At 36.6% G+C, this 13,860-nt stretch overlaps 2 protein-coding genes across 6 annotated transcripts; both read right to left on the bottom strand.

Annotated features, from left to right (window-relative positions):
- Window positions 1-208: 208 nt before the first annotated feature.
- Window positions 209-7,123, bottom strand: LOC112461333 (ER membrane protein complex subunit 1). Of its 4 annotated transcripts, XM_025026537.1 has the most exons (16): window positions 6,620-7,123; window positions 6,330-6,445; window positions 5,836-6,019; window positions 5,531-5,584; window positions 5,076-5,231; window positions 4,590-4,929; window positions 4,200-4,503; window positions 3,698-3,718; window positions 2,967-3,139; window positions 2,731-2,892; window positions 2,343-2,627; window positions 2,053-2,248; window positions 1,779-1,976; window positions 1,341-1,466; window positions 989-1,216; window positions 209-905 (listed from the first exon to the last, which is right to left on the bottom strand). In XM_025026537.1, the coding sequence occupies exons 1-16, from the start codon at window positions 6,760-6,762 to the stop codon at window positions 745-747; spliced, it is 2,847 nt and encodes a 948-aa protein (XP_024882305.1). In that variant the 5' UTR covers window positions 6,763-7,123; the 3' UTR covers window positions 209-744. The 4 variants fall into 4 exon arrangements, with proteins under 4 accessions (XP_024882305.1, XP_024882306.1, XP_024882307.1 ...); XM_025026538.1 differs by lacking the exon at window positions 3,698-3,718; XM_025026539.1 differs by lacking the exon at window positions 5,531-5,584 and having other exon boundaries at window positions 6,620-7,122.
- Window positions 7,124-7,891: 768 nt separating this feature from the next.
- On the bottom strand, window positions 7,892-13,740 carry LOC112461340 (ras-related C3 botulinum toxin substrate 1). 2 transcript variants are annotated; one of them, XM_025026552.1, is made up of 4 exons: window positions 13,642-13,740; window positions 12,916-13,041; window positions 12,067-12,403; window positions 7,892-11,984 (listed from the first exon to the last, which is right to left on the bottom strand). In XM_025026552.1, exons 2-4 carry the CDS (start codon window positions 13,029-13,031, stop codon window positions 11,850-11,852), a joined length of 588 nt encoding a protein of 195 aa, XP_024882320.1. In that variant the 5' UTR covers window positions 13,032-13,041; window positions 13,642-13,740; the 3' UTR covers window positions 7,892-11,849. The 2 variants fall into 2 exon arrangements, with proteins under 2 accessions (XP_024882320.1, XP_024882319.1); XM_025026551.1 differs by lacking the exon at window positions 13,642-13,740 and adding an exon at window positions 13,293-13,623.
- Window positions 13,741-13,860: the final 120 nt, after the last annotated feature.

Genomic DNA, 13,860 nt, shown 5'->3' on the forward strand with positions numbered 1-13,860 from the left:
ACATTTTGCAATCATGAAAATAAAATTATTAATATTGATTTGCTAATTGATTATCACATATTTAGGCTGTGTTCCAAAATTCATTGCTAGCGCTGAAAATCTATAGTATGCATCACGTGTACTAAAGATTTCCATTACTGTCAGTGAATTTTGGAATACAGCCTTAATATGATAGTTACATTTTTCTTTTGCGAATCGAACAAATATATACTTCCATTCACCATCTATTTAGCATGGTTCAGTATCATATGTATTAATATTTTCACTGTTTAAAATGTATTACGAACATAATTTCATTTATAATTGTCTCTATATATTATCGATTATGGCTTTGATTTATATTGAAAATATACAGATATCGAAAAAAATCGCCTATCTTTTACAGAAATTGCTATACAATGGAGAAACAATTATACTTGAGCATGATATTAGTTACTTTAATATAGTTTAACGATCAATGATCATGGTCCACTCTCGTCGTGCGTTGATCATCACACTTTGAAAGATTCGACTCATTATTACATATGTGCGTTCTGTACCAGATTAACAAAATGAATAAATTTTTATTTAGGATTCAAGATCGAAAGATTTTTTTTAGACAAGGTAATAAAGTATTAGCATTTACCTTGTGTTTTAAAATTAACTATTTATAAAACAGTATATCTTACAAGTTATTTTTAGGAAAAATTCTTGCCTATAGTGAACAGATTCATAAATATTACACAATTCTAGAAAAACAAGGCATCATTTCCACGCTTGCTTTTGAGCTTTTTGGGATGCTAATTTTTTGGTGACGTACGATGAGATCAACAGCGCTGCGAGTACTATCACAATAAGATAATAATCGAAGTCCTCTTTTAGGACGTCGAATGTTTTAGATGGTGCCACTCTTGTGTAAAACAGGTCTGCAAATGTTACAATAATTTTGTGTAAGAAGTCATTTGTAAATAAGCGAGTTTAAAATCAAGTACTTTAATGCGATACTCACCAAGACCATGTACAAAAACTAAACAAGTACTTTCAAGGCCACTAGGACTAGTATAAATACCCATAACCCTAGAAACGCTTTGATTATAATTAATAATAGCATCCATATGGACTGGAATCTCTGGCATGTATGGTATAACTCCTTCTTCTCGCATTTCAGGATTAATAGGTCGTCGTGGATCCACCATCATCCACGGTAATTCTAATATTCCACCATTGGCCAAAGCGACTGTTGGAAATATATTAAAATATCATAATTAAATGTACGACTACCGTTTAATTCATATTTGAACATATCCGGGTAATTAAAATTGGATTTTCCTTTCAGTTTATCGAACCATAATTTTACATACCTATTATATGTTTACTTGTGATACCCTTTTCTGTGATAGTTTCCTGCATATGTTCTATAGATGCCGGAAAAATGAAAGCTTGTCTTTCTACAATTGGCAATTTCGTCGTTGCTAAAGAAGAGAACACTGAAACGTTCAATAATCGTTATAAGTTATTGAATTGACAGTACAAATATTTCGGAAAAAAATAGCCAATGTCCAAAAATTGGCGATAAGAGCTCTAATTGTTTACTTATATCGGAAATTTTAGTTGCAAATAAGAACTATTTATGCCCGACATCCTTTTATAAATATTTTCTAAGATAAAAGTGATTCTATATCTTAAAAAACCCAATATCTTTTTATCTTAAAGTAGCTAATGGAACAACAGACACGACCAATTGACAAAATTTTTTTCTTCCACGATACAGATGTGTATGAACTGAGAGTAGTCTTTACCTGTGGTGTTACTCTGTATCTTTCCTTCGTAGAGTTCCAACGTAGCGATTTCTGTTCTACGTCCCTTCTCATTAAAATAGCTGTATACCAACCAATTTTCCGAGTGCACAATATGGATTGGACTACGTACTCTCTTGTGTGTGATAGAGAAAATCATAGCCCCAGATACTACATCTAGTAGATATAAATTAAGCGTATCTGTAAAATGAGAAAATGTTAAAGCGTATCTTCGATAAATATCGATTTGCACGATGATGGGAAAGGATATACTTACTTTTATGGGCATGTCCGATGCCTTCTGTCACTATGGCCACTAAATTAGGATTGATGTACTTATACAATACTGATCTATCACTCAAGACTCTCCCTTGAGAGTGCACACGTTCTATCGGATTCTTCGCTACAACTTGAGTTATTTTTTGGTTTCTCGGCGACAGCAACAGCTCCCACACTTTGTGAGCGATTAATTCCTGCACCGACCGTTAAAATGATCAGGGTCCATCGATATTGTGAGAATTATACAAATTTGTATATGCTAAATATATATATCCACGTATAACAAACCTGAGTTGTGCTGTACGAAAGAGAGAAGCCGGATAATATTCCTGTCGTTTGATCAGCAGTAAAAAGATACGTATTTTTCCCGAGTGAAGCTGCAACCGCGGTAGCGCTCTCGGGATAAACGTGGACTTTATCCCGTGCGTCAAGAATGAGGATACCACGTAAGAAGTCATCGGTCGCTACATGCAATAACATAGACTGTTTTATTTTGTAGCCAAGTTTCACCAGTCCGTCCAACGACTGTCCGGTAATCGGATTAAAGGTATATATAACACCCTGTCCGGTTTCCTATTGTAACGACCAAGAACAATGTCAGATATGAGATAAATATGAAAACAAAAGTTACCGTGTACATTTACCGTTGAATGTAATACATAAATGTGCAGCTCACCTTGTCTTCTGCTAATAATGCACATTGAGGTGGATGAGGGAAATGCCTGCTGCCCCTCTGCACGTACAAGATCATCGTGTCAGACAGTTTTGTGAAACCGCGGATATTAGGTAGCCTGAGTTGCCAGATAATTTCACCTTTTCTGGTTTCAATACCATACAACTGCAAAACAGTTTAGAGCGTAATGATTTGTAATATAAGATGCCCCCCCCCCCATGATCTACACGGATTCATACCTTCCCGGCGGATGTAACGGCTACGATCATTTTGTGCAAACCAAATTTATCTTGCACCAGATCAATACGCTGATTGGACTGCTGAGGTACTAAATCCAGTATTGTTTGAAAGAATGCTCTGGCTTGGTTAATCTGTGAAGTAATCCTTCGAAGAAACATACTTAGAACGTCCCCTGTTTAAAAGCAACACAGCAAAATTAGAAGGGGATGTGTCCCCGAATGACTATACTATTACAATCTGTGGGTTGGATGATATAGCAGGATATAACAAAAATTAGACGCTGCCTAGGAATTTAATAGCAAACTATATATACTGATTATTAAGCCGTTGGTATTGCGTTATGAAATTTTTCTCAGCAGGTCCAATGACGTATGCGACGATTGTAGAAATCATAAGAAACTTTTCATCATGCATTTTACACAGGTTATCATGTATCAACGAAATTGCTACATTATTTGCGTCAACAACAACTTCATTACATCTGAACCCAACCATATCGAATATCCAATGTGGATATTTTATTTCTTGCAATATAATCATGCAGACAGCAATGTAATAACTGTATTATTTTTAGAGGTATCCTAGATAATCAACACGTATATACGTCTTACATCTTTCAATATTTTTAGGAGCCTATACATCGCAATGTTATACCATGCAAATGTAAGTCTGTAAATAGCGATAAAACAAAGTACTGCATTAAAACCAGCCTTCCTGCTCCACTACTTACATGAACTGTCTACATCAATACCTGCCAGCAGCCATTCACAAAAGAGAGTTAATTAATATAACTTAACAAGTAGGTTGTTATCAGAAATTGAATTGTTGTGTTGTGCCGATAAACAATATGTTGTTTTAATAAGAGTGTTATTAATTAAAACAATAAGCTTCTTCATAGCCTTCAAATAATATTATATGTGACCATTGTAACTGCATACTTAGGAGAGAGTAAGTTATGGCATAATATCTTGGAAGTACGAGTAATAGTGCGTTTCACACATGTGACATATTATAATAATAGTTATTCAATAAAGATATATTATCTTATTTCTGGCATATCCTCTCATTCAGTAGCAAAAAGAACATGTATAAGATTATGCTATATCAACAGAGTTATATAGAAAATATTCAATCAAATTCAATAGTGAGGGATAAAAAGTCCTTTTCAGTTCGATTTATACTACTATAGGTTTTTTTATATTTTATATATGTATATAAATAATTTTACTTACTCTCTTTCTGATCGAATTCCGTTTCGATAGCTTGATCCCTGTCGGACATAGGCAATTCCATAATTTCAACGGCCACAATACTGGCGAGTGCTTCTTCCCTTGCCCATACCAGTTTATTATGTTGCAATAGCGCAATGCTGTGATCTTGCGAGGACAACAAGTGACGGCACGTTATCCCTTTCGTTTGCCGCGGGCAAACGGATGCCATTATGGTTGGTGATTGTATAGAAGCGTGAGTCAAAGTAACTGATAAATCAGGTATAAGTGCGGACGATAACAGATTTGTAGCCGTTATTTCTATTTTCTGGAAGTAAAATAAAAAATTTGTAAAAAAAAAACTGCACTAATAAATCTCACTAGAAATAGCAGAAAACATGTTTTGGTGCTTACTCCATTTTTATATGTTGTTTCCAAAAGTATTTTCTCATTATCAATGGAAACAACATAAAGGGTTGCGTCACCGTCGATATCTCTCTGTATGGGAGTTGGAGAGAACTCTCCGATAACTAAAATTCGCTTTCTTTGGTCATTATCGGCATTAATAGAAATTACAGGTCCTTCCCCGAGTACAGACTCCAGTTTGTATGGCCCTTGGGCGCCAGCCCCGAATATCGTATTTATCGTTACTGATTGTGACTGTGCATTCGTATCGAATAGATGTACTAAGAATACCACAGCCAAAGAACTGTCTCCCTTCAAACACGCCAAGTACGGAGCTGCTAGAACACACCTAAACAAAATTACAGCCATTTTAAATATCGCAATGGATAACACATTAGAAAAGATTATTTATGCAAATAATATCACGGGATAAATAAATTTAACGTACGAATTTAACGTACGGCAAGAAAAGAATGTAAATTTAAAATTACTTACTCTGTCTCTCGACTTATGAACGGCGCAGAAACTCTTCGGGTTTTCAACTTTTCACCGGTCTTGCTGTCATAAGACGTTACCTCCACTCCGCTATTATAAATGGGTAATATATGATGCAGCGTTCCATCTTTGATGTGCCACTTTACATCTTTTATCCTGGAAAACGATAAATTGTATCCGTCAATCATATACGCCAAAAAGAAATATTCAACACATCAAAGCATCTCCATAGCTTTGCAAAATCAATATGTAAGATATTAATTTTCCATTGCAACAAAAAACCTTCAGATATCTATATCTTATTGTGTGTATGCGTGTATATATTACTCGACGTGGCGGTCTGAATGAAAATACAGAGTACTGAGATTTAAGCTAATTTACAACGGCACAGAGTTACGATTAGAGGTGTACAGAACATATATCATTGACTGTGCTTTGAATAAAGATGGAAAGACCTGTCAGCAGAATACAAGCCCAATGTTGTAAACGATATAAACGGAGATGCATGTCTGTAAAAGTAATGGATTATGTTTCACATAAGTCTTCAACGTATCAAGTTCTCAAAGGCTTTTAATACACGACTACATCCCCATTTTATATAATATCCGGAAGCACATTTTATCTGTCTTCTATCAACTTTCATTTATTAAAGATTTAGGAAAAGGTAATGTAGATTATATATTTTTTTTTGTAAAATTATTAAAGCAGACTTTTTGTACGTATAGGGAACGTCGTATATAATTTGTTGCTCCGTACAAACCTGTCGGCGTTTGGCTCGGCTATCGGCCATTCGTTAAGTATATGCCCGGTCGCCAAATCCCAGGCGCGAACGATGGCAGGAACACCTCCGCTCACGGATATCAGATCTCCGTCCGCGACACCTCCCAAGGTTCTGATATGCCCGCCATAACCTTTCTCCAACACTCGCCTCCATAATATTTGGCCTGTTAAAATCGTAAACGTCATTAATACGTTTACTCCGATCTAACAAATCACATTTCTCGGCGTGCAACGATACCTGACGTGGGATAATATTTAATTTATGACATCAACGCGCACGAAAATGTGCTTAATCATTGTAATCATTGTAATCGTCATATTGATAGACGAGAAAAATATAAATGGCAATGAAACGACAAGTAAACGTCAAAGGGGCCGGAAATAAAAGGCGCAACGCGTTCTCCATTAACCGGGAAACGAAATGCGAAAGATAAAAAGACACCGAGAAAGATCGTAAAATACTTATATATTTACCCGACTTCAGATTAAGCGCGGCAATAACGTTCTCCTCGGTGGCGACGATAATCTTCTTCGCCGTGGACACCGTGTCGAAGCTGGCGAATTTGATTTTCCCGACGTAGTTCTGCCTCCTGAAACATACCGCGAATAGGATATTAACTCACCCCCCGGGCGGGGGGTGACGAGCGAACGGATAGCCACGGATAGCGGTCCTCGTGATAACGTTCTCACGGCGCTATCTCTCCCCCCCCGGCCCCCGCCTCTATCACTCTCTGCATTATTTAGAGGTTGCTTCGATCACTTACCAATCGAATTTGCCGACTTGGTCCTCGTAGAGGCACAGGGAGAGATTGAACAGGCTCACCAGCACGATCAGACACTGCAGGATCGGCACGTCGACGAGGAACCGGTTGAGGTTCCCACGGAAGGACCACGCGCCCGGGGCCATGGCGATGACGAGCGCTCCGGCGCTCCGGGCTTACTCCGGCAGGCGCGCGAGAGGTTATCCGCGACGCAGAGCTTGCCCCCTTCACACACGGTCGCCTCTACGCCCCACTGCGCCCTAACGCTGTCTCGGCCACCTAGCTAACCTCCCTTATGCGCTTATGTATGTATGTATGTACATACGCGTGTACGTGAACCACCGACCGACGTGCTATAGCAGCTATAGCATCAACAGCATGGAGATCAATGGAGACCGAGATGACGACTGACGACCAGACGACGACGTCGCATGCACACCTTTGCAGACCATTTGCACTGTTTTGCACCCCGCGCCGGTCACCCCTCGGCTCGCCCTGCCTCGTTCGACGTTTCACGAGCTCTCCCCCTTCCCCTCTATGCACGTACTCGCGCGACAGACGGAGACGGACAGAGCCAGGCGGACGCTGTCTTCATCTGACACGTGGTCGATCCAGGATTGACCCGTGACGCTGGAGTGCCCCGTGCCATTACGATTCCACGTGCACATGTATGTATGTACATACATACACACACGCGTGTAGGTAGTCTTCTAATTTGTGACAAGGGTGAGCTCGTGGAAAATTAAGTAACAATAATTTTTATAATTTTTTATTTTGAACCCAGTTAAGGTTCAGGGTCGCGGTTCAGAAAAATGAAAATTGCTTGACTCTTCATGGATTCGAAATTATTATGTATTTGATAGGAATAACTGAAAATATTTCTGATGATTCGAAAAAGTATGTGTAAAGTTGGAAATTATAGAAACTTTTATCTCGCAGGAAACTTAATGAAAAAAAAAAGAAAAATAAATTAAAAGGATATAGAACTAAAGTTACGTATCTCCCTTCTCCTCTTTGCAATCGTAATAATTGAAAATATAGATAAAATACACACATTGATAATTTATATACGACTAAATAAATGAAAACGATCATACTTCTAATAATATTTTCAGACATTATTGCTATTAAAATATTCTCCAACTTTTATTACATATAGAAGTAAGCTTTATAAAATAAAAAGTTAATAAAACTTCAAAAAGAGAACCGATTGAAGGATCAGAAGAACAAGACGAAATATAAGTAGCTAACAGTGTTATAAACTACACTATCTCGTGATGTTTTTATTTTATCGTTTATTTGAAAAAGTCGTTTTCAAAATACATGTAAATAAAAAATAAATGCTTCCTAGTGCCATATAGAATATGCCTTTATGCAGTCATGTTACTCACATTGCAATTGTCATTGTTAATGAATAATTCTTCCACAAGGAAAAAACGAGATAATCGAAATTATAATTTCGAGGCCACTATTTGTTACCGATTATCAGATCGACAGCAAAAGAGTGCATTAAAAGCATAGAAAGTAACATCGGTTATAGAAACGTACGCCCTTTTGTAAAGTAAATTTACAAAATTAATATGAGGTATCTCATTGTTGTAAATTTATAAATCGTTGTAGAATTAAAAAATTTGTAAAAGCGATGGGAGCGCTCTCTTGTGCCGTCCTGTTAGTATATAAATAACGAATTCTGTTATATATACGAAAATAGACAAATGTTTATAAATTACTCATAATTAAAGTTACATATCCTAGCACATATACATATATTTGTAATTTCTACAGAATTTCTACTCCCACATCGTTTGGTTTTTCCTTGCATTCTATCTAAATTGACAGTATTAAGTTGCATCTTTACTTTCATATCTTTTATACCTTTTCTTTCTGTCCTCATATTTCCCGTTTCGCCCATTTACACGCTAAATTGTCCCGTTTAAGGATTATATTTTGTTTACATGCAATCTGTTGTGAGAGCATTATTCACGTACACAAGTAAAAGTTAGAAGCAGATCCGTGATGACTAGATTATCTTTACATTTCATACACTCATTCTTTTTATACTTATGTGCAATAGTCCATAATAAAAAACATAGATGTTATCTTAAATTGTAATATATAACTTTGGTTCATAGCAATCCCTCGATAATTTCGTTAAAAAGAAGAAAGATGAGAAAGTAATTCGCATCCTATGATCTCCGTTAAATGCAAAAGTTGTAAGTAGTGTAATTTAAATTACATCATGCCCAAATTAAAGCTCATCGTTGGAAAATACAGGCATCATACACATTGTAATGCACCCATCCTGTTAGTATAGTGTTATCGTTATTGTTTTAATATATTAATTCTGCAATAAAATTTGTTCAATTTCAGAAATTATGAATGATATTGAACGCCTTGTACAAAAAATTCATATAAAATCGGAATAAAATTGACAAATATTGCATCGCTGTTGATAAATTTATTTTACAACATGAAGGAACAAACGTGCCTGTAGTAAGTACCTGGAAATTTGTAAGATAAGTGCACTACTTACAAAAAATGCGCGATCTATGCATTACATTATAATACATAATCGTAGTATATTATTATGCTTAACTAATGCATTATTATACATATGCAGGGGTATACATATACATATCAAAAGTTTAAAATATCTTAAATTCCAATAAACGAAGATAAAAGATGCTAGACTTGGTCATTTAAGACATACATTTTTAATTTAGGAAACATTCTAGCAATTTATTTTCGTCATTTTTGAAAATAGACAAACATATATTATCGCTAAATAAATATATCCACATAATTATTTAGCGATTATTATATTTTATTTCAAACCATGTGTCACACAAATCAAACAAAAGACAGGCATTAACTGCAGCATTTTAATTAATCAAGTGATTCCGTGATAAGACCTATTGGCGCACAAAGATTTCAGGAGTAAGAAAAACCCAAAATTACACCTTAAAAGATAGATTCGATGAAAATTTAGAGTACGCTTCTATGCTACATTATGTACACCTAGTAAGCTGTAACATGCCTTTTTGTTTGCTCCTTATAGCATTTTCAGACTAGAACAGCCAAAACGATCATTGATCGCTAAGCTTTCTTATGCAACCGTAAAATTCGTGTTTGTAAACTAATTAATATTAATGACGAAGATTATAAAAGCAAAGTTTATGATTTTTATTGTTTCAAAATTGCTTATCTTCTTTTAAAAATAAGATGTGAAATTATTTCTGCAAATAATTATCCATTCTCAACCACTCTAGTATTAAATGTTTTTCTCTCGATTCAATTTTGATATATTTTAAATTATTTGGGAGTTTGTTTCAAATATAAAGTTCAATTTGAACATGGTATTTAATGCCTGTTTTACAAATGAAAAGCATATGGCACAAAGGTCCTATCTTTTCTATCCTAAGCTTTCGAATAAAATAAAAAAAAAATAATAATAATAATAAAAAACGTGACCACAAGAATAATATCTATTTCATCGATTTATCATTGAGTTTTTAGAGAGCACATGTAATATCTGTATTCACAAAACTTGACTGTCTTTAGCTAAACATAAATAGAAAAATCTGTTTAAAAAAAGTACAATCGCAATTATGATCGTTTAATAAGATAATGAATTAGAAACAATGATATGGGCTTAACTTTATAGCAATACTTATTTGTACAAGATATCTATCTTTCTAAACCATCGCACTAGTTTTCCCGTAAATTTTTATGTAAACAATTTTCGTACAAATAAATGGAAGAGAGTGAGATATACTATAGTATTTAAGAAAATACATTGTGCTATATTTATATATTTCAATTTAGGTGGACTTTGCACTGCTGTGTAATTGTTATCAGCGTTTTATGTTATCATCAACTGCTAGCTACACTTCTTTTGATTATTAATTTTGTAAAGAATATTCACGTGAATTCGAATAATGTTAATAAGTGAAATTGCACAATTGCAAAAACTTGTGCAACATTGAAACCCCGTTACAAGCACAAACGAAAAACATTACGTTATAAATAGAAAACTATATTAAAAATCCTGCAGTACACGTATAAAATCATACTACAATATTCTCCGTTTATAATTAATCAAATAAATATTAATGCACAATATTAATTCTTTCGACACACAGACATGTTGCAATTCTAAATAACAAATGTCTCATTATCAAATTTAATTTGCGTAATTATTACGTAAAGTCGATTTTTCTTCTCTAGTATTAAGAATACTATGAAATTTTCGTGTTGTGTTATTTTATGGCAGTATTCTGTAACCATACTATACATTTCTTATCGGAAGTATTGATAAAAATAAAAATCTCAAATGCCCCAAAGAATGGAAAGACAAACGTGCTACTTCTGTCTAAAGAACCATTATACACACCAATTTCTCTGGCTATATCTTTTAAAAATTTCCGTATTTGTTAGTAAAAAATATATATATATTGTCTAGAACCGATTGTGATTAAGAGTGCTTGTAAAATTCATTTGATTTTTCGTTGCTATGGCACTGTATGTTTAAATAATTCTATGATGCCAGCTTTACATCTCGTAAAACACTTCAGCATGTGATTGTTATGATTAGCTATCGCGTTGTATGTACTAAAATCAATGTTCCTACTATTGTAAATGTAAAAAAGTCGAAAATCTGGCAGCCCTGATAAGTAAAGCTTCGGGTTCACTTAATGCTTTTAATCATCACAGCACATTTACACTGTATTATCGATTTGCAGGACTGCAATATTAATTAACGGAGATTTCTCTTGTAGAATACGAAAAAAATTTTCATGAGCCGTTTTCCACTAAACTGACTAAATTGACTGCGCATTACTATGGTCAAATATCTTTTTATCATTATGCAAATATATGTATAAATGCAAGTTTAAGGAAAGACACCTGCAAGCTTGTAACTCGTAAACTTCCTCCTGCAAATGCTAAATATTTATTCTATCCTTTTATCTTCTTACTTTCTCGTTGTCTAAACTTTCTGGTCGTGAATCAACATCACGACTCGCATTGAGACCAGGAGGTTTTTAAGTTGTACTCTTTCCGTAATATGGTATAATTCTATAGCTGCCAGAGAATAATTCGTTAAAATGCATGTACTCTATTCCATCTTCTCTTTAAACCATTCGTATTATTTCTTTGCGCGATCAAATTCATTTTGATCCGTTGCTTTATATACGTGTATACCTATATGATTCCCTTCAATTCCTTTCGTCGTTTATAACACAATGCACCTTCTTTGTCGACGTTTTTGCGGCTCAGGTCTTAAAACGGCGCGCACCGCCTCGTCGAATACCTGCTTCAATCCACGTTGCGTCAGAGCGGAGCACTCCATATATTTTACCGCGCGAATCTGTAACAAACATTGGCGCTTTGCTGTACACCAAACTAGTCTAAATTATATATAAAATAGGAAACAATTAAATTTTACGTACCTTGTTTGCCAGCTTTTGTCCCTGTTCACGCTTAATAGCACTAAGGCCCTGTTCAGCTAAGGCAGTAAGCGTTTCACGGTCATCTCGTAAGTCTATTTTAGTTCCGACGAGTATCATTGGTGCATCTGGGCAGTGATGTTTTATTTCAGGGTACCATTTACTGGTGACATTTTCGAATGACGAAGGGCTCGTTACTGAGAAACAAATGAGAAACACATCCGTCTGAGGATAGGAGAGAGGACGCAATCTGTCGTAGTCTTCCTGCCCCGCCGTGTCCCACAGCCCTAGACTAACCGGAATTCCGTCGACCACCATTGGCGCGGAATAGTTGTCAAACCTAGGCAAAACATTACAGACTTAGCACATGTTCGGTGTCATAATTTTCAATTTGTTCATCACTATTCATTGAGTATCCCACTTTAAATCTCCGTTAAAGTAAGAAAAATAAAAAGGAAAGAGGTTTCATTTGCTGCTTATATTTTCATTTTCTCGTTTATATCGGCTTAACTATGTATATCTCAACTGTGACAAGCTATTATGAACCAATGAAAATATTGCCGAGTGAGATAGTACCCAACAAAAATAGATTTGTGAGAATCTAAAGGACAGGAAGTAACAAAAAGATGACTGGGAATGAATTACTTCCTGTACATAGCAGTTAGGTATCTCATACGCTGCTACTATTATTAGCCACTCCGTTTGATTGGTCTAAGAAAGAGAAACTAAGGCAAAAACCATGCTGGCAAAGGTATCCCTTTAACCGGCTACAGCCCCTAAGGAGGGCAAGAGAGCCCTCGACAGAGGAAGAGCAGACGTACGCAATCTCGACAACATAAGAGACATACTTACACGGTAGGTACATACTCCCCGGGAAAACTGTCTGTCGTGTACGATATCAACATGCAGGTCTTTCCTACCGTCCCATCTCCTACCACTACACATTTTATCGGTCTACCTGAGCTCATGATTTATTATCTACAAAAAAAGACACATATAAACATCATTAGCGTCTCGCTCTACCAGTCTAACAGTTCAACAATATTCAATCTATTATGTTCAGTTATCTTGCTAAGTCTTGAAACGCAATATAACAAATGTTACGCCAGATATATTATTAACGAAACGAGAAATATCAGTAGCGATTCTAGTCGGCGACTCTCAGGACGACATGATTCACAATTGAAAATATAACAAACATAATAGACGTATTCACAATTAATACACACGCGGTACACTCAATCGGGAAGTCCCCCGTCTTGAAATTTACATAATCTATACTCAATGAGGACGAGGGTGGACGACGATCGCGAAATCTCAGAAAATCCCATAAAGCATAAAATTTCGCGTCAGGAACCGCCCGCGACGTTTGCGAGTTCGCGGAAGCGGTTCTCGCCTTCCCAGATCTCGCGGTCTCTCGTCTCGCGCCGCAAGATATCCCGCTTCACCGCGCTCGTTCTTCCCGAAAAGGGCTCGCCCTAGGGCCGCGCCGTCGCTTGCCGTCGCTCGCGCGCGGCAAGTAAACAAGTACTCGGCCGGCCGAGAGACGAGGGGAAAATCGTCCGCCGCCGCACTCACCGTGGCGCGCGAGGGAGGGGAGGGTGGTTTCCGCTTGAAACCGCTGTGAAAAAATCGCCGTGCGCGACGACGAACTGCGGGGGGCTGCTGCTGCGAGCTCGCGGGTGTGCGCGCGCGCGCGTGTACCGTGCGCCGCGCCGTGTCTCGTGCTCTCTGGGCGACTCCGGCGTGTTTTTGTGTGTCGCTGCGTCTCAAAAAATCACAAAAGCGGCTGCCATG

The sequence above is a fragment of the Temnothorax curvispinosus genome, unplaced genomic scaffold (genome assembly GCF_003070985.1).
Source record: "Temnothorax curvispinosus isolate PA1 unplaced genomic scaffold, ASM307098v1 QBEX01011278.1, whole genome shotgun sequence".
Taxonomy (NCBI): Eukaryota; Metazoa; Arthropoda; class Insecta; order Hymenoptera; family Formicidae; genus Temnothorax; species Temnothorax curvispinosus.

Bases quoted from the DNA above. Each gene is read 5' to 3' on its own strand.
- LOC112461333 (XM_025026537.1), bottom strand. From the start codon at position 6,762: ATGGCCCCGGGCGCGTGGTCCTTCCGTGGGAACCTCAACCGGTTCCTC. The intron at 4,504-4,589 runs GTAAGCACCAAA...TTTTACTTCCAG, and splicing joins AAACAACATATAAAAATGGA to AAAATAGAAATAACGGCTAC. The intron at 906-988 runs GTGAGTATCGCA...TAACATTTGCAG, and splicing joins AGTTTTTGTACATGGTCTTG to ACCTGTTTTACACAAGAGTG.
- LOC112461340 (XM_025026552.1), bottom strand. From the start codon at position 13,031: ATGAGCTCAGGTAGACCGATAAAATGTGTAGTGGTAGGAGATGGGACG. The intron at 12,404-12,915 runs GTAAGTATGTCT...TGTTTTGCCTAG, and splicing joins GGGGAGTATGTACCTACCGT to GTTTGACAACTATTCCGCGC. The intron at 11,985-12,066 runs GTACGTAAAATT...TGTTTGTTACAG, and splicing joins GACAAAAGCTGGCAAACAAG to ATTCGCGCGGTAAAATATAT.